The sequence below is a fragment of the Scleropages formosus genome, chromosome 14 (genome assembly GCF_900964775.1).
Source record: "Scleropages formosus chromosome 14, fSclFor1.1, whole genome shotgun sequence".
In the NCBI taxonomy this organism is placed as follows: domain Eukaryota; kingdom Metazoa; phylum Chordata; class Actinopteri; order Osteoglossiformes; family Osteoglossidae; genus Scleropages; species Scleropages formosus.
This window is the reverse complement of record NC_041819.1, coordinates 1,330,419-1,353,787: the sequence shown is the minus strand read 5'-3', so window position 1 is coordinate 1,353,787 and position 23,369 is coordinate 1,330,419. Positions and strand designations below refer to the sequence as shown.

The window sequence follows — 23,369 nt, the reverse complement described above, 5'->3', positions numbered from 1 at the left end:
GCGAGCCGGGACATCAACTCATCAACTTGGCATTTAGCGGCAATGTCTTAAATAACTGTAAATTGACTTAAAAGTATTATTTTTAATCTAAAATACCCAGGAGAGACGGGCAGTCTCTGGCACTTGGACCCCCAGAGGCTTTTTTTTTCCCCTTGCCTTTTAGTTCTGCCTTTTTTTGTTCCTTTCCTCCGTGGTTTACCTAGAACTTTAATAATTGCACAGCTTTAATAATTATGTTATTGCAGTAATTTAATGTATAGCCAACCTTTTATTTGCATTATGTTTCTGATCCTTTGTTCAGCGCTCTGTGTCACTGTGTGAGAAGCGCTCTCTATTTAAAATGAATTTAGTTGAATATAATTGAATGTAGGGACCTATGGTACATAGGACAAAGTGTACCTTAGATGTCAAATCATCATAAACTCCACTAATCCCAAATGGGAAATGGAGGCTCTGTCATCACGTAGTCACACACACACACACACACACACACACACACACACACACACACACACACACACACACACTGGCTCACCTAGAACCTGGCCACTGCCAGCAAAGAAGATTTTGATGTGATTCTTTTGGAACCCATTCTTCCTCAGCATGTGGTAGAAGGTCTGCAGGTTGCTCACGTGACTCTGGTAGGTGATCTGCTGCCGCCAGCCCCCTGTGACATAACACACACTGCAGAGACAGTCCACGCTGTGCAGATCTGTACCGCGATGCGATGGACGGACGCCTACCTGAGAGCAGCACGGCGTGGTCACAGGTCTGGTACAGTCGGCAGGTGAGATGTGTGGCCAGCGCGTTCTCGTGGCAGCGGCGCGTGTTCCTGCTGAACTCACAGCTGGAGACCAGCTCCCCCGGGACGAAGAGGGGCAGAGGCCGGGGGCACCGGGCAAAGTCTGGGTGATCTGTGATAGCGTGACCAAGTGGACGCGGACGATAAGACAGGGGTATACATAGAGATGTGTCACCATGACAACGCCCCTCCCTCGCCATCAGCTCACTGGAGCTCACCAACACAGTGCAGCCGCTGCGTCCTGTTGCTGTCCCTCACTCCGACCACCAAGGGCAGGAAGTGGACCTCGCAGTGGCGCCTGGCGCGTTCTGCCTTCACAGAATGTGCCGCAGCCTCCTCGTGCATGTGGGCTGTCGCTCCCGGGCGCTCGCTAGGCCACTGCCTGCGCTTCAGCTGGTTCTGACAGCGACTCTTCAATGCCCAGCTCAGGCAGTCCTGCCCTGAGTCGCAACAGCACAGTTGTTACACACACAACTCTTAAACAGTAACACCACGATCGCACACCTTACGTTAGCTAGGGTTAGATCTCACTTACACAGTAACTGAGTGGTCACACAACTCTTACACAGTAACACAGCTGTTACACAACTCACACAGTAACAGAACAGCCTCGCTCTGGCACAGCTGCAGAGCGGTCACAAGCAACATAGCAGTCACACACACACTACAGCACAAAAACATAGTAGTCTCACACACACACTATTATGCAAAAACACAGTTGTCAAACACACATTGTCTTAACCGCTTGTCCCATACGGGGTCGCGGGGAACCGGAGCCTACCCAGCAACACAGGGCGTAATGCTGGAGGGGGAGGGGACAGACCCAGGACGGGACGCCAGTCCGTCGCAAGGCACCCCAAGTGGAACTTGAACCCCAGACCCACCGGAGAGCAGGACCTGGTCCAACCTGCTGTGCCACCGCGCCCCCCCTGTCAAACACACAGCAGTACAGAAATACACAGTTGTCAAACACACACGCACACACACACACACACACACACACACACACACAGTATTACACAGCAGTCACACGCAGCCAGACACTAATTTGCTCTCATCAGACTATGTGCTTATTTTAGTTTCAAAAAGCTCGTACAACCTTTAAATGACCCTTTCCATATTAACCCAAGAGAGCGGTTTGAACAGAACAGCTACAGAAATAGTTTTTACACTTGAAAGAACTTGATAACTACAGAGGATTAAGCTCAGGTTAATTAGTGGAAAATGTTAACCAGTCTCTGAACGCATAAAGAGGAAGCGTTGACCATCCCGTACAGTTCACAGGTGTTGCCAGAACTTGCAGCAACTTTTAAAACTGTTCGGAAGGAGAGAATAATAAACAGCTCCCGCTCCCGCTCTTCTGAATCCCCAGCGTGGTGACTTACTCCCCAGACCGCATTAATACCAAGAGAAAACAACAAGGGATGACAGCGGATGCTCTTAATGTGGTGAAGAAGAATCCCGTCTCCAAAATCCCTTTATTGCTTCAGATAAGGTGGTCAAGCTTAGACAGACGCGAGACCCTAAACCACTTCCAGACCCTCATCTAATGAGACATGAGCAAATAATCTGCTCCCCTTCACTTCCCTCCTCCTGGGTCCTCCTCCGCCCTCTTAATGTCTGCTATCGATCTCTCGTTCTGGCCCCATCCTGGTCTCCACCTTCTCTCACTGATTCATACAAGGATAAAGTGTGTCACCGGTCATAAACTGCTCACCTTTATGTTTCCTGTACCCTGTGACTAGCTGTGACTACATGGCCATCAGGGTAAATGAATCAGTCATTAGCGAAATACTAAATATTCGTTGTTGCGTAACACTCTGTGAAATAATTTGAAACAAAACACAAATTATTTATAGCACATGTAGCACATTACCACGGCTGCGCCAGTAAAGCTGAAAAACTCCACAATTACCATTTTCATTTCCATCTAATTTTAATGCCTTATTCACCTAACGCTTTTCTCCAAGGTGATTTGCAATGTTTGTTTTGTGCAATAGTTCAGTTTTTTGCACGTTTATGCAGCAGGATCATTTTCACTGTGTCAATTCGGGGTTAGGTACCCTTGTCGAGGGCACCGGAGCGCGAGTGGATCTTGAGGGAGGAACGTTCAGATTGCGAGACAATGACTCTAACCACTGCGCCCCCTGCTGTCCCATTTATGTCCCACCATGTGCTTTCGCAATGTCCAATTACATGTATCTGCCACATGACTCAGCACTGCAGCGTGCATGAACTATGTGTCATCCCAGGAGACACAGAAACAGGTATTTTTTACACGGTTCGCCGACTGCAAATGCTGGATTTGATATAAGCAATGAATTAAACAGGAAGGAACATTATAACAGCATGTGTCGGTCCCATGAGTTCACAGTTTGCCGTTTCCTGTCTCCAATGAGCAGAAACAGTCAGCGGTTGGAGAGAACGTCCACTGTAGCGATCTGTGGCTCCTTCAGACGTTTCTGGCGCTTCACAGATGACTTAGCGTATGCTTACATCTCCAGGGTACACCACTCTACAGGTAGAAATGTCGCATCACGTGGTGCAGATGGTCACCAAAGGGTTGCTGGGTATTGAATCACTAAAGGTCCAGAAGCACAGACTGTAAGAAATGGGGACTCGGGGTGTAGGGATCTCTGCAGACATGTGGACCCCAACTGTGAGAATGGGGAGAACATGCTGTAGAAGTGCTTCAGAACAGATCACACCCTGTCACCGCTTAAGAAACCGAGTTGCTTTTGCTCCGTGCAGCAGTGGAGCCGTCGACGGGGATTCATGCGGGTTTAGAGCATCTTGCGAACAGCACTCCTGTTAGGATGCCCAGCCGGGCCCGATTTATCCGTGTATGGAGCGCTGTCCGTTTCACACACCAGTCGGTATTTACAGTCTTTATACTCTTCTGCTGCCTTACATCATACTACTAAAAAGTAATATGTGCAGTAAAGGTGCTCAACATCGTAAACTATGCAGCCCTGTCTTGGATGAAGGCATTTGCTATATGAATGAATGCAATGTAAAAAAAGAACAAGCAGAGTGTGTGTGTGTGTGTGTGTGTGTGTGTGTGTGTGTGCGTGTGTGTGTGTGCTGTGAGTGCTCACCCAGCTCTTTCTGCAATGTCATATGCAGCTATACGGCTGACAATTCGTAAAAGTGTGGATAGTTAGAAACAGATGGGTTTGTGCACTGCCAATATTGCTTATTGTGTGTATTGTTTCATTTCATTTAATCTGGTGCTTTACAGGGCACAAAAAAAGTTTTTCACTCATATTTCACTTCTGTCCTCATTAAACCCATTGCATTGTTTTATTTTCTCTACTTCCTTTCATTTAATAAAAGGGATGGTAGGGGGAAAGAATGGGATGAGGGTGCATCGGGTGAAAAAATGCTTATTTTGGAGAATCTGGACAATAAAAATCGGTATTTCATCCTGACACTATATTGGTCTATCATCTCTGAAGAAAACATCTTAAAATATTCAAAAGTGTCTTGATGGCAGAAGGTGGATAATTACAGTACTGTATACGTGTGTGTGTATGTATATGCCACCCTTAAAAGTTTAACTGAGTGATGTAAAAATGAACGGCACCAGAAATGTGAATAAAAACATGAGCCCAGTGCCTCGCACTTTTCATATTTGCTCTGTTTAAGAGAAACTTACCCAGAAGAAGTCCACCCATGTGGCTGCATTTTCTCCTGGTCACATTGAAATCCAGGTGAAAAAGGACAAGGGGATGTCCGAAGGTCTCTTCAGGGCTGGGGTCCAGCACCAGCACGGCATCGTGGGCGCTGGAGCCTGGCGAAAAGCGCTGGGGTCTCCTCGGACCCCCTGCGACTGGAAACAAGAGTCTGGGGCCGTGCTGGACAGAGTGGAGACCCCCTGGGTGGGTGTCCGGCAGGATGGTCAGGACTTGGTCCGAGGCAGGCCGGGAGAGGTACACGGCCACCCCGCTGGGGTGGACCTTGGAGAACTTCTCACACTCACTTTCCATCAAGAAGGACACCCTTCTGCACAGGGTCATCTTCACATACTGGAACCCGCGTTTTGCCCACAGGTCCACCTTGGTGAATTTAGCTGGAGGGTCCCAGCACTGGGTGAAGCATGGAGAGAAGATCAGAAGAGTCCACTGGAAAATCCACTGGGAATGCATGGTCCCCGAGCTGTTCCAACTGGCCTTATCACTTGAAGGTGGGTCTCCGTGAGCGTCTTAAACAAGTTTGCAGAAGTTTTTCCCTCCTCTCCTCTGCTCTGCTCTCTTATCCTTTCTTCTTTACCTTCCCATTGCTCATGAAGCTCCTCGCGCGAGAGTGCAAAGTCCTCCGTTCTCTCATCAGACACGCGCGTCTAAGGGGTCGGAGCAGCGCGCGCACACAGACTCATCCGCAGCCGTCACTCCGTCCCGGGGCGAGTGTGAAGGGTGCGAGCGGCGCGAGGGAGGAGAGAGAGAGCGCGCGCGCGACCGACCGAGTGTGAGCGCGAGGGACATGTACCTGTCAGAGGCGCGCTGGACACGTGGTACCTCGTACGCGCTCCTCGAGCCACCGGGACGCGTGGGAAAGGGGGCACCCCCCTGTAATCATATTTAGTATGGAAACGAAAAGGGAGTTGAATGTCCATGTTTGGAGGAAAAGACTAGATGAGACATTTACGTGGGACTTTACTAAAACAAACTGATGTACGACAGTTATGTGTGTCATTTTTCCTCAGGACATTTTCACTTGCACTTATACTGCTGTCTTAGTTTAGTTGGAATGTGTAGTCATTTAGTCTGTTTGTTTCAGTTACCGACGCGTTTGTAAATCTTAAGTTAAATATAAATCGTGAAACATCCATTGTCATTGTGTACCGGACACATATATTGTAAATTCGAATATACAACCAACAACTGAAGCAGTTAAAATTAATTCGGTCCGAAATAAAGTACGCATTTAAATTTAGACAACAAATTTAAGCAACAGTAAAATATTAATAACGGGGGACCATTCACATATTCTTGGCATCTCAGTAAGCTTATGCGCAAAGGATCCTTGTGCAGTTACAAAATATTCAGAAACGGTTTTTGTCGCTAAACTATTTACAAGTAGCGGAATGAAACATTTTATTAGCAATGTAAAGAAAATACACAGCAAAGAGCGGAAGTTTTATTGGTTATGTTTAAATGGATATTTGAGAGAATCTCTGGGATGGTACGTGTATTTCACACATTTCACACAGTTCTAGTGTAATTACAGTGACACTCGACGCCCTCTCGTGCCGCCCGTTCCGCTATTGGCGCCTCAGCGGGAAGTGTGACGTCGCTCGTTGCTCGCGGCTCTGCGGTCCGGACCCTACTGTTAGCTTCTGCTCGGAGGGTCTCACCTGGAATCTGAGCTTCCCAGCGCCCCCCCCTCGAAGCCCGTGGACAATGAATTTCGGGGAGCTATTTGACGAGCGGACATTTTCGCTTTCTGACTTCCAGGAGTTTTCGGTAAGTTAAAGTGCTAAGAGTGGCGGACGGACCGACTGATGTTCGTTAGCCAGGCTGCTAACATTTTCACAGAAATAACGACTTTCGCTTCCATAAGCCTAAAGTAAGAGAAATGCACTTTTCTTATCCTTAAATTTAAAATACTGTTTTGTTGAAGTTGATTATAAAAAAGTCAAAGTGTGTCTGTACATCGAACTGTGCTTCAGTGGGACTTGTCTCGCCCCGAATTCCGCTATTTGGGCCTTTTCATTCCCTTACGGTTGTAGGCGAGTCCGAGGCTTCTGTAAGGCCTGTGGGGTGAGGCCAAGGCCTACGGAGTGCCGCAGTTAATGGCTAAACAAGTTAACGTGAGGGAGACACGATATTATCTCGACAAATACAGTGTTTTTGGTAGTGAAAGTAGCAGTGAAATAATGTCTGATAGTAAACTTCCGTGCAAAATAACGAATTCACAGTACTAGCAGAGTAACTAGTAGTAGTACTAGTCACTGCTGTGCAGAGAAGTAGTGAAGTAAACAGTTCTGTAGCTAGGCTACGGTTTCCTAGCAAAGGACTTGAGTTGACTTGTTGATAAAATGTGTATTTCACGAAATGATTCTTACGTGGTTGAATATATAACATTGTAGCAACTTGAGTGCTTGAAGAAATACTTGTTTTATCTGTACAGCGCCGTTTCAGCGTCGTATTTTATTTAATGACACTCACTGTGTGTGACACACAGGTACAGTTTAATTAATAAAGGTCGTGTATGGGTGTGTTTTTTTTTTTTTCTTTCTTCTTCCTCCCCTGTAGTTTCTTCCTAGTCATCAGAAGCTGTCTGAACGAGTTAGGAAGCGCCTATACTATGGACTGGAGAAGGACTGCACTCTGGATGCGCTCTCCTGCCCTGTTACAGGTGAGTGAACGGGAAATGTGTAAGTCATCATCCTTTAATTTCTTAATGGTGAATGGATGTCATCACTAAGAGGTCGGGTCGGTGAGATGCCACAGTACGTAGCACGGGTGTGTTACAGCTCTTGGACTGTGTTTACAGACTTGGAATGTTCTGTCCGTGTCTTGTGGGTTTCTTCTCAGTGTTCCAGTTTCCTCCCACATTTCAAAGACCTTTCATAAGTGAATTAGTAATTATAGGTTACCCTTTATATATGTATGTGTGTGTGTGAACGGTTGTGGTGTACCCTGTCTTAGCCCCTGTGGTTCCAGGATAGGCTTCAGACCCTCATGGCCTTGCATTGAATAAGTGGTTATTGATAGAGGATGGATGTCCTCTCTAGTTTATCAGTTTACGACCTTTGAAAGTTCATGGATATTTGCGTTCTCTGTTAGAGATTAGAATACCGTCACTGGGGATAAAAATAACGGTTAAATTTTCCTAAACATGTATTTTCTGTAACACTTAAAGGTTGAACTAAATCATTTTTCTTGTACAAGTCCCAGTGTAATTACTAGAACAGGGTTATATTAATAAATCAGTCTGATTTACCTGTAGCTAATGTTATAGTAACAGTAATACACAAGCTTTTTTTAATCTATATACAATTAATTTGTACTGTACTGTTATTGTAGAGGCATATCTAGAAGTCAAGTGATGAGGGATCTATTGCTGTTTAACATCCATTAAGGACACAAAACCATACGTTAAATTTCAGTTCATGCACTCATTTTCTGACCTATCTGAATAGCTAATTAAAGGTCCTTTTTTTTTTTTTTTTTTTTTACACCTCAGACATTGCTGTTGAACTACTTCAGAAATCTGCCCCGAGTCCGATTCGAAAGCTTCAGAAGAAGTACGCTGCACACGTTGCAAGGTAGGTTGCCTAGGAAGTAGAATAAAGACTGCCTGTGTAGTTTTAGATTGTACAGAGTGACCGTGCCATTTAGTGTTAACCAGACATTTGTGTTCTAGGGAGGCATGCATCTCGCCCTGCGCCATGATGCTGGCCCTTGTCTACATCGAAAGGCTCCGACATAGAAACCCTGAATACCTTCAGCAGATTTCTTCTTCTGACCTCTTCCTGATCTCAATGGTACATGAAACATAGCTTGTTTAAGAAATTATAGTAAATTCTGTAAGACTGCCAACTTTGAAAGCCATTATGTTTGCACACACACACACACATCATCTGAAACCGCTTGTACTATACGGGGTCGCGGGGAGCCGGAGCCTAACCGAGCAACACAGGGCGAAAGGCTGGAGGGGGAAAGGACACACCCAGGACAGAACGCCAGGCCGTTGCAAGGCACCCCAAGCGGGACTTGAATGCCAGACCCACCGGAGAGTAGGACCCGGTCCAACCCACTGCGCCACCAAAGCCCCCCTGCCATTATGTTTACTGAAGCAGTAACCCTTGTGAAAGCTTTTCTATAAAAACAATGAAAGCTTGAAATCAGCTGCAGTGATCTGGATTTCTGGTCATAGTATCAGTTTCTTAATTTTCAGACTTTCTGTTGTGTTATTTGTGGACATGTGTAACTAACTAATGGGCTATGGCTTCATATTTTGTTCTAATGTACTTACAGGACAGGACTAAATGATGGATGTAACCTGTTTTTTCTCTCTTTCAGGGTTATTTGAGGAGTCAGGGATCAACTTAAGTGTTTTTAATTGTTCCTTTTTATAGATGGTTGCCAGCAAGTATCTGTATGATGAGGGAGAGGAGGAAGAGGTGTTCAATGATGAGTGGGGGGCTGCTGGGAAGCTGGACGTCCAGACTGTCAACACCTTGGAGATGAATTTCCTTAAAGCCATTGTAAGCAATGTTGCATAAATTCAGATTCTTTTATGCAATACAGGCAAACATCTGCTGATACCTGGTTTGAGCAGTAAGTGCTGTTACAAATTTTTGTTTCATGTCCTCTAGGACTGGAGTCTGTATGCTGAACCTAGGGAATTCTATGATATACTGGCTCGTCTTGAAACCACGTATGTGTGTCTCTTATCTTGCTAACTTTTTTCAAGGAATAGTCTCATGTTACATGTTAATATTTTGATATTTCATAGTTTTCACAGGTACTTGACTCAACACTATCTTTTTTTGTGTGTGAAATGTCTGCATAGCAGTATATTTTAATAGCAAAGTTTTATTTTTGGCATCTGCAGGTGTGGTTTCTTGCTTTGCCTTTAAGTCCTCAAAAGTGTACCATTTTATTACCTTATTGTACAAAATATACCAAATAGTTTGTCTTCTGGGAATTAATGGGTTTTAATATAAAGGATGTTTCTAGATCCGTGTGCCCACTGGCCATATTGAGGTTTTGGAAGTAACAAGGTGGGGATTCAAAGATCAGAGCCATCTGTTATTTTTTTCCACATGTTTTAGTGACTAATAGCAGAACAGCTGATAAAGAAATAGGCAGTCACTGCTCAGCAACAGCACAGGATTTTATTCAGCATTGTGCTTTTATTTTGTATTCATGTGTTTGTATGGCTTAGTGCTCATTCCACCTTACATTTTTGCAGCATAGCACAGAAGCAGGGCTTAAGTAGGGGGTGGTTTACATACACTGACATGTGCGTGCTGCTGGAGCAGTCAGCGTGGCAACAGGTGTTCATGGCAGTCTACCAGCACTTCACAAAGGTGAGAAGTCTCGAGCAAGTAATTCACACTGTAGAGAACTTTACTGTTTTACTAGAGGTCTGAATGTGGCAAAGCACATTTGTTATTTTGCACATGTGGCTGATTTTAGTAAAATTTCCTAAACGCTGCTATAACAACCTTTCCTACCTTCCTACAGCTGACCTGCATGCTTGGATTGGTGTACTTGACCAGTGTAGCAGGCCTTATCGCCTCATCTGCAGTGCTACAACATGTGGTCTGTCCCAAGGCTCGTGGACCCTTTTGTGCCGTCAGCCTCCAGAGCTCCACAGATCCCGTGGGACTTCTCCAGGAACCTATTACTTCAGCATCCAGCCTGCCCACCTGCATCCTGGGAAACAACAGTCAGAAGAGGTGTACCACCTCAATAGCTGCCCTTTCGTCACCTACCTCACCACTTTGCTTCTGGGACTCACTGCTTGCCTCATTGACCTATTCAGAGCCTGTACAAGACCGCGATAGTTCCACCTCCACTCTGGTCTGCTCCCACTGCCTGGGCCCCCTGTCTCCCCTGCAGTGCAGAGCACTTAATGGATCTGTTAGCTACGCCACAAAGTCTCCACCTTTCGTTGCCCAAACTCTGACCTCTTATCTTCATACCACAGAACTTAAGATACACAACCCCTTTTTGAGCACCTCCTTTCCCTTTGGAGTTCAGCCTTGCTGTCTGGAGTCCATGGTGCCCTATGGGAAGCTCCAAGCACTCTTAATGCCAAGCTAGAGAACTGGAGTTGTGGGTGGCTGTTGAATTCTAGAAGGGTGAGTTCATAATTATTGAGAATGAAAAATGGGGTCATGTAGTCTTTCTTTAGCGTGAAAACCTCTAAAGCTAACCAGATACAGTGCAGTTTTTAAACCTGGTGCTCATCACTCACCTAATCCCACCACCTGTTGGTATAGAGGGAGAGCCACTGCTTGGCCCTTCTAATAAATTAAACAAAGCATTGGTCTTCCTGTATGTCACTATTGACTGTTGTTCCCCTTATGTCTTTGTTTCACCTCTGTAATGTTTTGTTTACAGTAATTACCCCATGAAAATCTGCTTTACCTCACTCTTGTCATTCAGCTTCTGGCAGAAGTTATACCTTTGTTTCTGTAATGATATATGTAAATATACAGCTTTCTTTCAAGAGGCTACACTGCACTTTGTGAGGGATAAAAATTATTTTAAAAGATTATGTTGTCACTTAAAGGGCAATAGATAATATTGTATTGGGACTTGTCTGCCTTATGCTTTTGTTTGTAAACATTTGTAAACATAATCTGAGCTTGTTTTACAAGTGCACACATTTTCTTAGCACATTTTAAAATTTCTACCTATTTTATAGTAGCCGGTTCTTCCACTTAGATTTGCATAAGTTCCATAAAAGTTTTTAAAATCTGTATAGTATGCTTAGTTTTGATAAGATATTCTTGTACTTTAAAAACTTGTTTTTACACATCATGAAACAAGGGAGAAAATCTAAACAAAATATGTAATTAAGTACATCTGTAGTGGTAAAACGGTGAATGGCAAAGTGAGAAAAGCATAGTTGAGTGTTAATGGTTTGAAATTAGCTGGGCAAATTTGTTACTATGCATATTTGATTCTGCATTTCCATGGGGCAGTGAGCTAGATACTTCGTTCTGCTATAAAAAGCTATAATAGTGCATGTTTTTTTTTTTAATTTTATTTTATATAAACAGTTTGGTACTGAGAAGTATTTTGGAGCTATTTGTGAAATTTACAGTGTGCCCACTTCCATGGGGTAAAGGTTCCTGAAATATTCCTAAAATGTTGGGAAACTGGACTATGGGCATTGATTCACAAATTTTGGGTTTTGTAGTCCTGCTTACAGTGTTGCAGTATCTTTGAGGACTTTTGAGCATTGATAATGTCAGAGATGGGTATAACGGACCTCTACTGAACAAAGGAAAGAGGTGAAACCTTTCTTAAAATCTGAAGCATTCATGTGAAGCATTTTTGGATGCCTTTATTTTTATTTTTGGAACCAGCATGATGTGAACTGTGAGCAGTGAGCTGTACAGGGATTACTGCAAGTGGAAATAAAAGTGGAGTGCAGTAAGGCTGTACTGAGTGTCTTGTTATCCTTTTATAGGAAGGAGATCTATATACCATTTCTCACTTTAAAAGAAGTGTCAACACATTTTGCAAAATTTTATGCAGATATGTTTTTGTTTCTAACTGTTGTTTCCTGCTTGCACTGTTTCAACACAACTGGGAAAGTGGCTACAGCAAATTCTGGGAACAACATCTGAAGTCTCTCTCCAGAAGAGTGCAGTCCTAGGAACAGCTAAGATATGGCACAGAACCTTCAAACTCCATGGCTGCTGGTAGAGGACCCAAGCTTGAGGAAGACATATACCACCCCATGTGGGGGTGAGAGGGAGATTTTTTTTTTAATTCTATTTTTATATACAGTACTGTGCAAAAGTTATAGGCATGTGGTTGGGGAAAAAAGCTGTAAAGTGAGAATGCTTCCGAAAATAATCCTCTTAATAAACTTCCTACAAAGCTTAGTAACCATCCATCGTCAACAACTGCTTGTCCCGAGTGGGTTCGCAATGGCCTTGGCCGAGTCCTGCTCTCTGGCAGGTCTGGGAGTCAAGTCCTGCTTGAGGTACCTTGCAATGGACTGGTGTCCCGTCGTGGATGTGTCCCTTCTCCCTCCAACCTTACGCCTTGTGTTGCTGGGTTAGGCTTCAGTTCGCCGTAACCCCACTTAAGACAAAAGGTCTCAGACAGTGTATACTTTCTTTCTTTAACGACATACAAAACCCTTACTATAATACTAACTTTTTGCAAAAGGAATACTTGGAAATCTAAAATATGCTCTTTCCTATATGACACTAATTCACACACACACACACACACACACACATTGTCTGAACCACTTGTCTCACACGGGGTCACAGGGAGCCAGAGCCTAACCTGGCAACACAGAAGACATTAAATAATTGTCTAAAACAAATATTCAAAGTGCCCAAGAATTTTGCACAGTACTATATATATATATATATATATATGAGAGAGAGAGAGAGAGAGTGTGAGTCAGTCTCTCAGTAATCGGTAACTATTACAGTTAATCCACAACCTACGAGTTGGTTATTTACTCAAAGTATGTTACTGAAATGTGCGAAGGAGCTGTCAGAAATTTTTCTGTTTTTATCATGTGTGCTGGCAAAAATGGTGTTAGTTACTTTAGAAATTGTGTGTCTGCATGTCTATCACTTCTTCTGTCGGTGAAATGCACTTTTGTTTACCAAGTTGGAGAAATGCATTTACTAAATGAATAGAGAGGGGGCGCTGTGGCGTGACAGACTTGGCTGGGTCTCACTCTCTGTTGGGTCTGGGGTTTCAGTCCTGTTTGGGGTCCCTTGGGACAGACTGATGTCCTGTCCAGGGTGTGTCCCTCCCCACTCCAGCCTTGCACCCTGTGTTGCCGGGTAAGGCTCAGGTTCGCCGCGACCTCGCTTGGGACAAGCGGTTTCAGACTTTGTGCGTGTGTGTGTAAATGAACAGATGTAAATGTGAAATCACTAGTCCTATTAAGCCTGCAGGGGGCATCAGAGACCATGTGAGCAGTGCCTCCCTTTGTATTCAAGACAGTGGTATGCTCAAGGGGTTCACCTGGGTACCACCTCGGGTCCTATTTTTCAACCTCCCTTATTTTCTGCCCATATCCTTTATTGTGGGTATGATTAAGAATTCACTACTCTAGTTATTACCTCTGTAAACATGGTTTGTCTTTGTGTAGGCCTAATTTACAAGGTAATAAATCTTGGGCCATATGTGTCTCGCTTTGTGGTGAAGCAGATGGTGTTAATATTCTGGACAAAAAACTTAATCACTGCAGTTTTGTGTAGTTCAGTGGAGTTTTTTCTCAGTAATGTTTGTAAGGTTTTCACTGGAAATGAGTCAAGGAGTTGTGAAATAACCACTTGTGAAACCCCCAAAAAAATGAAGCAGATGCTGTTGAACCCAAGGAACCCTTAAGAATCAGACCGGGAACTTGACGAAATGGTCAATAATAAGATGTTTGTTTTTATCAGTCAAACCGTTCAACCACCCTTTGTCAAAAAATACCCAGACATGACAACATCAAAAAGGTCAACTTTCTTACTTTAAACAGACTTTATACGTCGGAATCCTGTAATGAAGGTACCAGTTGTTGGACAGGAAACGCCCTGTCATTGTACTATCGTTTGCCATAAATTTCAGTGTTCATTGACACCTGTACCCATCCCCAGCTTGGCTGCACCCGCCGTCGCCATTGGGACGATTAGCCACAGTTGCACGAAGTCACATAACCATCCGGTCACAGGAGCTAAAAATACCAGCATCTGTAATGTCACATTGAAAGTGTAATAGTCACCATGCCTGCGCAAGTCTTGGAGTAAGACATCCCGAAGAAGGGAAACTTTAGCTCTGTAAGCAGTGGGTATGTGAGGTTGGAGTGCGAAGTCAACACTTGCCTTTTTAGTGGTTTCGGGTATTGTTGATTAACCTATTTTTGCTGAATCAAACACAATGATCATAACTATACACATAAAAATATTTATGTGTACAAGTACATTTTATACATGCATAAATACATTTTTCTGCTCCTAGGCCATGAGTCTTAGTGACCCCAGCAAGAAAAAGCATTTGAGACTGATATTATCAGCTGAGGGTAAATATTATTCCTTGGTGCCGCAGGATCAGGATCCAGTTATATCCATGTTCGCAAGTATAAAACTGAAATTTCTAGGTAAGGCTATGTGTTGAGTCAACAGAAGTGCCAGCCGAGACTTGTGCTCTAGTGTCTGGGACTCTCTGTCCTGACCCCCGTGGCCCCGCCGGGAGCTGCGAGCTGCTCATCGCCTGTTTTCACTTTGGCCTACACTCCTCACTGTCACTGTTGTGTACACACAGGCCGGTCTCCCCACGTCCCCCCCACCCCGCCAACATGACAGCGCCAGCTCTCTGCGCCTGATTTAGACCCAGCAGCTCTGGGGGGACATGAGCAGCACAGTTGGAGAGTGTTCAGGCCCAGACGGTGCATCCAGAGACCTGGAGCTCGCGTAGTGTGTGTGAAACGCTTTCGCCGCAGGGCAGGACAGAGTAAAACGGGCCGTCGCCATGAAGCCTCTCGCAAAGGTAGGGCAGGGAGTGCACACGCGTGCGTGTGTGTGTGTGTGTGTGTGTGTGTGTGTGTGTGTGTGTGTGTGTGTGTGTGTGTGAGAGAGAGAGAGAGAGAGACAGCCATAATGAAACTCCTTCAACAGGCAGCTCTTCGGCCAAAATAGATGCCATTGTTTACATTGTTTACGTTATATGAGTCATGCTGAATGGATTCACCAGTTTCGTTGCCTTACAGTTTCAATTGGGGGATCTCTTGAAAGTCAAGATCAGAGGGAAAAAGCAATATTCCATTAAAAAACAACCTTTTCTATTTTTCTAGATGTTTAAAACCATAATAAAATGTTTTAAGTTTCCCCAGATTTCATCTTCTGAATACAGTTGCTCCAGTACTGCCATTCAGGGTCGTACAGGATAGGGTAATACTTTATTAATCCCTGCTTGGAAATTCACAAATATCTAAAAATATTTGAAGTGAATATCAGGCCTTGTCCCCCGCACTACATCAACCGTGGTGAAGTTCCAGGCTGTCGGGTTGTGTAGTTACCTTGTGTCTCACCTAGGAACTGCGTGTGCGGTTTCGGAGATTAGGTGTGAATTTACTGGATGTGTGCTTCCCTCGGAGCACCACCCCAGCTGTTGTGGTTATCTGCCCACAGGTTCCTTATAGTTTCTGTGTGAATCAATCGCAGAAGTCACTAGAGTCAACACCCGAGTGCTGAGCGCCAGGAGCTGAGAGACAACAGATGCCTTGGATTGAATTTCATAACTGTAATTGACGATTATTGTAACTAATATAGCACTGGATCATTGCCTCTTTTGCCTAGCCACAAAGGCCGACGTACTATGGTCCAAAACACGTTTTCACTGTAATCAGTACTGCTTTTCAGATGGAACGACATTGACAAGAAGAGTGTAAAAAACAAATATGCAGGAGTTGTACTAAATATTGGGTCATTTAGTTATACTTGTTAATTCTGTGCAGGTCCCCTTCCTGGATCAAGGCATCAGCGTGAAGGAGACAGGTATCTAGAATTTGTCCAGCATGCGTGTCCATGCACTGAACTCAGATTCGCAGTTCACGCCTCGTTCTTTTTTAACATTTGCTTCGGTGAGTGACAATCGGTCATTCAACGTCAAGAGATGTTTAATTTCAGAGGAATTTTTTTTTTACAGTCTCTTCGTATCGCAATGAAAGGCAATTTAGAAGGCAGACCAAACTTTCAGTCCAAACTAGAAGACAGAAAACAGATTCCCTTGTGAGGGTCCGAGGTGTACTATATCACACACAATTCGCTGCAGCAATTGTATCCATTGTCATATTGTGTTTGTTAGTACCGTGTTAGTTGTGTGTCAATTCAAATGTAAAAAATGCAGGTCTGTGGCCATCTAAAACTGCAGTATGATGCTCCTGGAATGTATCCTTCATTCAGCAAGTTTCTCTGCAGGCTGCAGATATTTATAAATCCAGCGGACAGACAAACAAAGAGGCGCAGAGTGTGTGAAAGACAGAGGGAGGGTCAGGGTCACTCCACTCTCTACAGACTGACCGACCTGCAGCAGGCTGCTTGCCTCTTATCCCCCCAAGCAGGTCGAGATCCTGACACGGACATCTACACGAAGTTCATGATGAGTCACAGCTGCTACGACGCCATGCCTACCAGCTCCAAGTTGGTCATCTTTGACACCACACTGCAGGTGAGGTCTAGGGCACAAAAAACCTCAGTTCCCTGCAAGCACCTGAACTGCTGCCCTCTGACCCTCATGCTCCAGCATTCACCGCTATTGAAATGCGAACAACAAGCTGACAGCGAAGAGCTACATTAGATGTATTTACACGTTCAGAATTAAGGAGGTGCACAGCTGGTAGCGTAGTGCTTAGAGCTGCAGCCTTTTGTCCCAAAGGTTGCAGGTGAGACCCCACCTCCAGCTGTAGTACCCTTGAGCAAGGTACTTACCCTAGACTGCTCCCGTAAAAATTACTCAGCTGTACAAATGGGCAAATAATTGTGAGTCGCTTTGGAGAAAAGCATCAGCTAAGTGAACAAATGTAAATGTGTGTGCAGGTGAAGAAGGCGTTCTTTGCTCTGGTGGCCAACGGCGTGAGGGCTGCACCGCTCTGGGACAACAAGCTGCAGTGCTTCGTAGGTGATTGAACTGGCGCTCAACCCCTGAGTGTCACTTTACCGCGGGCCACGTATGGGGCCTGATCAGATTACAGTCACCCTGGTCCCATCAATGCTGCATTCCTTTAAGACCCTAAATCGGAACCCCCTAACCCTCTCGTAAATTGAAGGACAGGACCTTTTTCAAGGCCCTCTCCGCCCCGTCTTCGGTGCTCAACACCAGGCTGCTAACTTTAGCCAAGACACCTGGGCTGCAGTGTCCAATGGGAATTGGCAGGATGCTCCAATAATCTGCCTCCCAGTGCTGTGGTTATAATTAGCACTCACCCCTCAACCAGCGACACTCAGGCTCATCTCTGGGGAGATTCACACAGGGCATTTCGGGCACAATTGATGAGCTCCAGCCCTGAGAGGTCCTGAATCTTCACCCATCCTCATCCCCCTGCAACTCTTTCAATTCAATTACGTTTAACACACACACACACACACACACACACACACACACACACACACACACACACACACACACATTTTCAGAACCGCTTGTCCCATACAGGGTCACGGGGAACCGGAGCCAACCCAGTAACACAGGGCGTAAGGCTAGAGGGGGAGGGGACACACCCAGGACAGGACGCCAGTCTGTCGCAAGGCACCCCAAGTGGGACTCGAACCCCAGACCCACCGGAGAGCAGGACTGTGGTCCAACCCACTGCGCCACCGCACCCCCCCGTTTAACAAACAAACATGCTGATTCCAAAAGCCGCAGAAACAATAACGCAACACACGTTTAACTGTAAATATTACTTTTGTATTATAAATGTACGTATTTATTCACAAGCTGCCTTCCTTCTTGTCGAACAGGAATGTTAACCATCACCGACTTCATTAACATTCTCCACCGGTACTACAGATCTCCCATGGTGAGTATCCACTAGTGAAACTGGCCAAGGACCATCTCAGAGCCCATGTCAGTTCTGACTAAAACAAGTAGCTGCATTCCATCCTGGCACATGAACGTCAAGGGTCTATAACTTACACCAACACTAACGGAAGAACAAATCACAGCCCCTGAGACAGAGACCTCCCTCAGTCCCCCTGCATGGCAAATGTGATATAATTGCTTGTAGCATAGATGAAGCCAAAGGCTGGAGCCACGAATGAAACACGGTGGAGCTGCAGCAGTGTTAGTGAACCCCACTGAAATCACGTGTGGACTTGTGTCTCACAGGTACAAATCTATGAGCTGGAGGAACACAAGATTGAGACTTGGAGAGGTGACCTATTCAAACACAGAGCAACAGGCAAACCAATTAAAATGAATGCATCGCTTTGCATTACGGTCCTACATGATCTTCCCACCTCTTTCTCTCCCTCAGAGGTGTACCTGCAGTACTCTTTGCAATCTCTCATCAGCATCACACCTGACTCCAGGTAAACTGACCCCACTGACAACTCCATGATCGACACTTTGCTTTGAGGTGACGCGACGGCGCAAAGACACTTTCCCCTCGCCTACTTCTCCACTAACCGTGTTTTTAACGTGACGGCATAGGAGGAGAGTTGATCAAAACATGAAGTCCCACAGTATGTTTAAAAATAACAGTGTGGCCTCTTTTCCTCCCCAGCTTATTTGATGCCATCTACTCTTTACTGAAGAACAAGATCCACCGGCTCCCTGTCATTGATCCTGAGTCTGGGAATGTCCTGCACATACTGACGCACAAACGCATCCTCAAGTTCCTCCACATCTTTGTGAGAGCGTCAACCTTTTATCGCATGTTTTCTTCGCATCGAGGTTCTCTGTTTAAAATTCCATCCAATAACATATTCTCAGCTAACAGAGGGATGGATGATTTTGTCTGCCTTGCAGGGCTCCATGATCCCAAAACCACGATTCTTGCAGAAGTGCATCAGAGATGTGGAGATAGGGACCTTTAAGCACATTGCCACGGTCCAAGAGACAGCAACGGTGTATGAAGCACTCAGCATCTTTGTGGAGCGCAGGGTATCTGCTCTGCCAGTTGTCAATAAGGACGGTGGGTCTACAACTTGGTTTGCTTATGTCGTCTCATGGCTTCCATTCCTCTATGGTGTTCTGTTCTTACATTAAGAAATGGGAAAACTCTTCGTTTTATGAGGCATGCCCTTGGCATTCTGCCCAAAGTGTGCCATGTCTCAGGCCCTATGTCCCCAGTAGCTGATGGGCTCTGGACCACCGTGACCCTGGACTGGACAAGTGGTTATTGACAATGGATGGATGGCTCATTATTCAATGTTCTCAAAACGACACTATTTTGTGAGAATTTTGCAAAATATTCGAAAACACTTGTCTGGTTTAGGGTTGTAAACTCAAGGAGGGTTAAAGGATGAGGTGCAATTATTGTTATTTTGTTCAACTGACACTTTTTATCCAAAAGGATTTACGGTTCCATTTACAATCTCCAAAATATTATTTTTAATATAGTTAGTCAATGGATGTGTCTTTCGCAAAGGTACTCCACAATGCGCCCTTAACCACACCTATCTCTCAAAAACATTATTTTAATTGAACTTGTCCTTTGTTAGTAAAATGATGCGTTTTAAAAAAAGTTGTCGATGTCTGCAGTCTAATGTATGCTGTTTATTTTTTCTCCAGGGAAGGTGGTGGCTCTCTACTCCAGATTTGATGTGATTGTACGTATTTTTACAAACGCGTCCGCTTACATTTACTGTAGTTAACTTGCGGATTCTTATGCCTGGGAAGTCCCTCTTGGCCCCTTACAGCTTCACCGAAATATAGTCCAACTATTGTAACAGCCACGTTATCTGAGAGGGGCTGCATGTTCACAGTTAATTTCCCCAAATACAGACTTACGAATACTTAAAAACAAAAATGAGGAATATAACAGAAAATGGGTAAAAATCATGTTGTGCGTTGCACAGCTACAGATGAGAACCATGATGTAAAAAAATATTTTATTTAAATTGTTCCGGACAAAAATTTGGTCAAAAAATGTATTACTCTTTCTAAGGTAAAATGTTTTTAAAAATTATTTCATGACTTTTTTAATGAAATAATGCTGTAATTGATCCCATGTAATTGAATTTAATTCAGTGTATTTTAGTAATATTGCATTAATGCGCTGGAATTCTTTGCACTACAGCTGGACTTCATTCTTAAAATAACTATGGCCACTGTTATTCGAATGTTTAATTTAGAAGTTATTTACATGGTGTACAGTTTATTTTTAAATGACAAATCTGCCCAGTATCTGTTACTTGATATGCTGTAAAATAAAATATGAACCTGAGTTATGCGATCCAGCACTAAGCAAACCACTTCAGCGCCTTCTGCAACAGTGAGAGAATTCTTTCCATGCATGAACTGCTTCAGTTACATCCGTTTCTCTGTGTAGTGCTTTCCAAAAAATTCTAGCTATGCAACACTTTAAAAGATTTTCACAAATGCATGCAAAAACTTTTTCTGTCCCTCAACGCTATGGACAGAACTTGGCTGCCCAGAAAAACTACAACAACCTGAACATGACAATGCAGGAAGCGCTTCGGGGCCGAGCCTGCTGCATCGAAGGTGTGATCAAGTGCTACCCCCACGAAACCCTGGAGACCATCATCGACCGCATTGCCAAAGCAGAGGTACAGTGGGTCCATGTGCATCCAGTCTGTGCCCAGCATGTAGGAGGGAATGTGTATTGTGAGAAGGTGTGCAGACACACTGATGTTCAGTGTGACTCCTGAGACAGGATGGGTAGCCCCAGCAGAGCCCTCCCCCTCCCCCCTTTCCTTTTCAGGTTCATCGTCTCGTCATGGTGGATGAGGAAGATGTGGTGAGGGGAATCATCTCTCTTTCTGACCTGCTGCAAGCGCTGGTCTTGACTCCAGCAGGTATTGATGCCCTTTTCTCTTAGCGCCTAGGGGGGGTGTCCGTCCACACTCATCACCTCACAGCCTTTCCCCGATCCAGGTAGGCACCCGGCCTCCAGCTGTCACCATTAGCCTCAACACTAGGCACTGGTCCTGCAAGCCAGCTCTGCTGCTATGGCTGTCTGTAGCTGCCACCTGTTGTCCTTTGATTGCTTCTGCATCTCCGCCTCTGTCACCACACCAGGAAACACATAAAGAGAGGTGAAGGTTTGCTCACCTCTGCACTTTTATTATACATTTTATTTCGCAGTTTTATGTCTGGTCAGACATTTTTCTCGAAATTGCTACAAAGTGCATTAGTGTGGCTTGCATCATCCCTTTGCTGGATCTCAGCTGTCTAGTCCAAGAACTCCCATGGACTGACCCGTGAGGATTTCTTGAGCTTCTGCATCCCATCAGGACACTTGTATTAATTTTGTAGAAACTACACTTGCAAGTGCTGGAACTCTACGTGATTCAGAACTCACGGTTGGGGTCTCCTTAACCAGATGTTAACTGTAATGGGAGAAGAGTAAGGATAGATGTTCTCCCTACTTGTTATTGCATGAAACGTTCCGGTTCATTCAACATCTTCATGACTTGTGGTTAACATTCCTTCAAAGAGCTAACAATGACATGTCCAGGAAAAGAGCAAATTTATCATTACCTTTATTACAGATGCTTGTGTTAAAGGACTTTTGCCAAAATTTTAAAACACTTAAAACTGAAATATCGTGTTCAGGCCATTGTTCCGGTTGAGTAGGGACGAGAGTTCAATAGTATAGGATTGACCTTTGTGACACTGACAGTAACTGGAATTTTTAGGCACTTCAGTTGTTGTGTTTTTGAAGATTAATTTTCACTAAAAATGGATTTCAATTTGGATTCGGCATAATCTTTATAATGTTTGCTGTTATGAATATTTAATGATAGACATACAGCATTAGCAGAGGATATTCCATTCAAGGTTGCAGAAATAAATAAATCTTTAAAGAAAATCTTTAAGAAATTTATCTTTGTTACTTACATTTTCTTTTTAATTTTCCAGAGACTTCAAGATGAGCAAACTGTGAGAACTGAAGGAAAATATATAATAGATAATGGATTGAGAAGAAAGGAAATACTTTTTTTCCATCCATGTCATATGTGCATCAGTGCAACTTTAGGTGTGCTGATGCTAGACCCTGGACTGGAGGCTGTTCCAACTGAGGTTTCTTGTACCATAATCCATAGTCTCACACTAAGGACAATCCAGAGTCACCCGTTCAAATGAACAGCGTGTCTTTGTCTTGTGCAAGGAAACTGGAGCATGAAGAGAAAGCGCAAGAGGAGAATATACAAACTCCACGAGTAGAACTGAGGCCCTGAAACTGCAGCCCTGAGGATGTGAAACAAGTCTGCTCCCCTGCTGCACCACCACACACTCCTCCTGTATATATTTACACTCTTTAAAATGCATATCCTCTAAAATGAACAAAATTACCTTTTCTGTAAGAGTTCCAAATTCAATCTTGCTGAAAATTTGCCATGTTCCCTCCAGGTAAACATGTATAGTTTTTTTTTTCTTTTTTTTAATATACATACCTCTGTCAGTGTATAAAATGTGGCTGATTCATTTTTAATATGTACAGATTATTTTGTAATGAGCACAGCTTGTTTTGGCCGATAAAACTTAAAAGGAGCAAAAACATGAATGTCTCATTTTGAAGTACCATTAGCTCATTAGTCGCTCTGGTTTTTTGTTTTTCTGTTTTTAATATAATAATAATAATTCAGAGCAGCTGGTAGCAGAGTGGTTGGCCCTGTTGCCTTTGGACCCACAGGTTTGAATCCCAGCTGTAGAACCATTGCTCCACTATCAGCCAGCTTTATAAATGGGTAAATAGGTCCCTTAATTTTGTAAGTTGCTTTGGAGAAAAGCATCAGCTAAATGTAATTTATATTAAGGATATAACCATGATTTTGATTAACTGACCTAAAAGAAAAATCGGATGTTCCCGTGTCTGTTACTTCATACTCAGACAGATGTGTTGTTTATTTACCAGGTACAGGACAAGACAGGTCAGTTGGGGTTTACAGTTGACTGTTTGTGTCGGTTTTTTTTCATGGAACAATTTTACTGGCCGCAGCAGTTTTATATTAGTGTCTGAAGAAATATCACTTAATAAAAATGTTATTACTTACATAACACTAACAGGAATGTTTTAGCGTTGTCACTTGACGTTTCTCGTTTTTACTCTTTCATTCAGTATGTTCTTCACACAGAAAAGAAAGAAGGACTAACACATTTGATTTTACAAACTATTATGCATGAGCGCAAAGTTAAGTTTTTGGTGTGGTTCGTGATTTAATATCATC

At 44.0% G+C, this 23,369-nt stretch overlaps 2 protein-coding genes across 9 annotated transcripts; both read left to right on the top strand.

Moving 5' to 3' along the window:
* The first annotated feature begins 6,077 nt into the window (after positions 1–6,077).
* cnppd1 (cyclin Pas1/PHO80 domain containing 1) lies at positions 6,078–11,936 on the top strand. Its single transcript, XM_018765544.2, has 8 exons — positions 6,078–6,267; positions 7,060–7,162; positions 7,994–8,075; positions 8,174–8,294; positions 8,889–9,017; positions 9,129–9,190; positions 9,728–9,845; positions 10,003–11,936. Exons 1-8 carry the CDS (start codon positions 6,205–6,207, stop codon positions 10,582–10,584), a joined length of 1,260 nt encoding a protein of 419 aa, XP_018621060.1. The 5' UTR covers positions 6,078–6,204; the 3' UTR covers positions 10,585–11,936.
* Positions 11,937–14,859: 2,923 nt separating this feature from the next.
* Positions 14,860–23,137, top strand: prkag3a (protein kinase, AMP-activated, gamma 3a non-catalytic subunit). Of its 8 annotated transcripts, XM_018765445.1 has the most exons (12): positions 14,860–15,003; positions 15,971–16,010; positions 16,577–16,683; positions 17,052–17,133; positions 17,973–18,031; positions 18,340–18,385; positions 18,488–18,542; positions 18,737–18,863; positions 18,982–19,147; positions 19,747–19,784; positions 20,598–20,744; positions 20,900–21,467. In XM_018765445.1, exons 1-12 carry the CDS (start codon positions 14,986–14,988, stop codon positions 21,014–21,016), a joined length of 1,002 nt encoding a protein of 333 aa, XP_018620961.1. In that variant the 5' UTR covers positions 14,860–14,985; the 3' UTR covers positions 21,017–21,467. The 8 variants fall into 8 exon arrangements, with proteins under 8 accessions (XP_018620961.1, XP_018620948.1, XP_018620942.1 ...); XM_018765432.1 differs by having other exon boundaries at positions 18,340–18,542; XM_018765426.1 differs by having other exon boundaries at positions 16,574–16,683; positions 18,340–18,542.
* Positions 23,138–23,369: the final 232 nt, after the last annotated feature.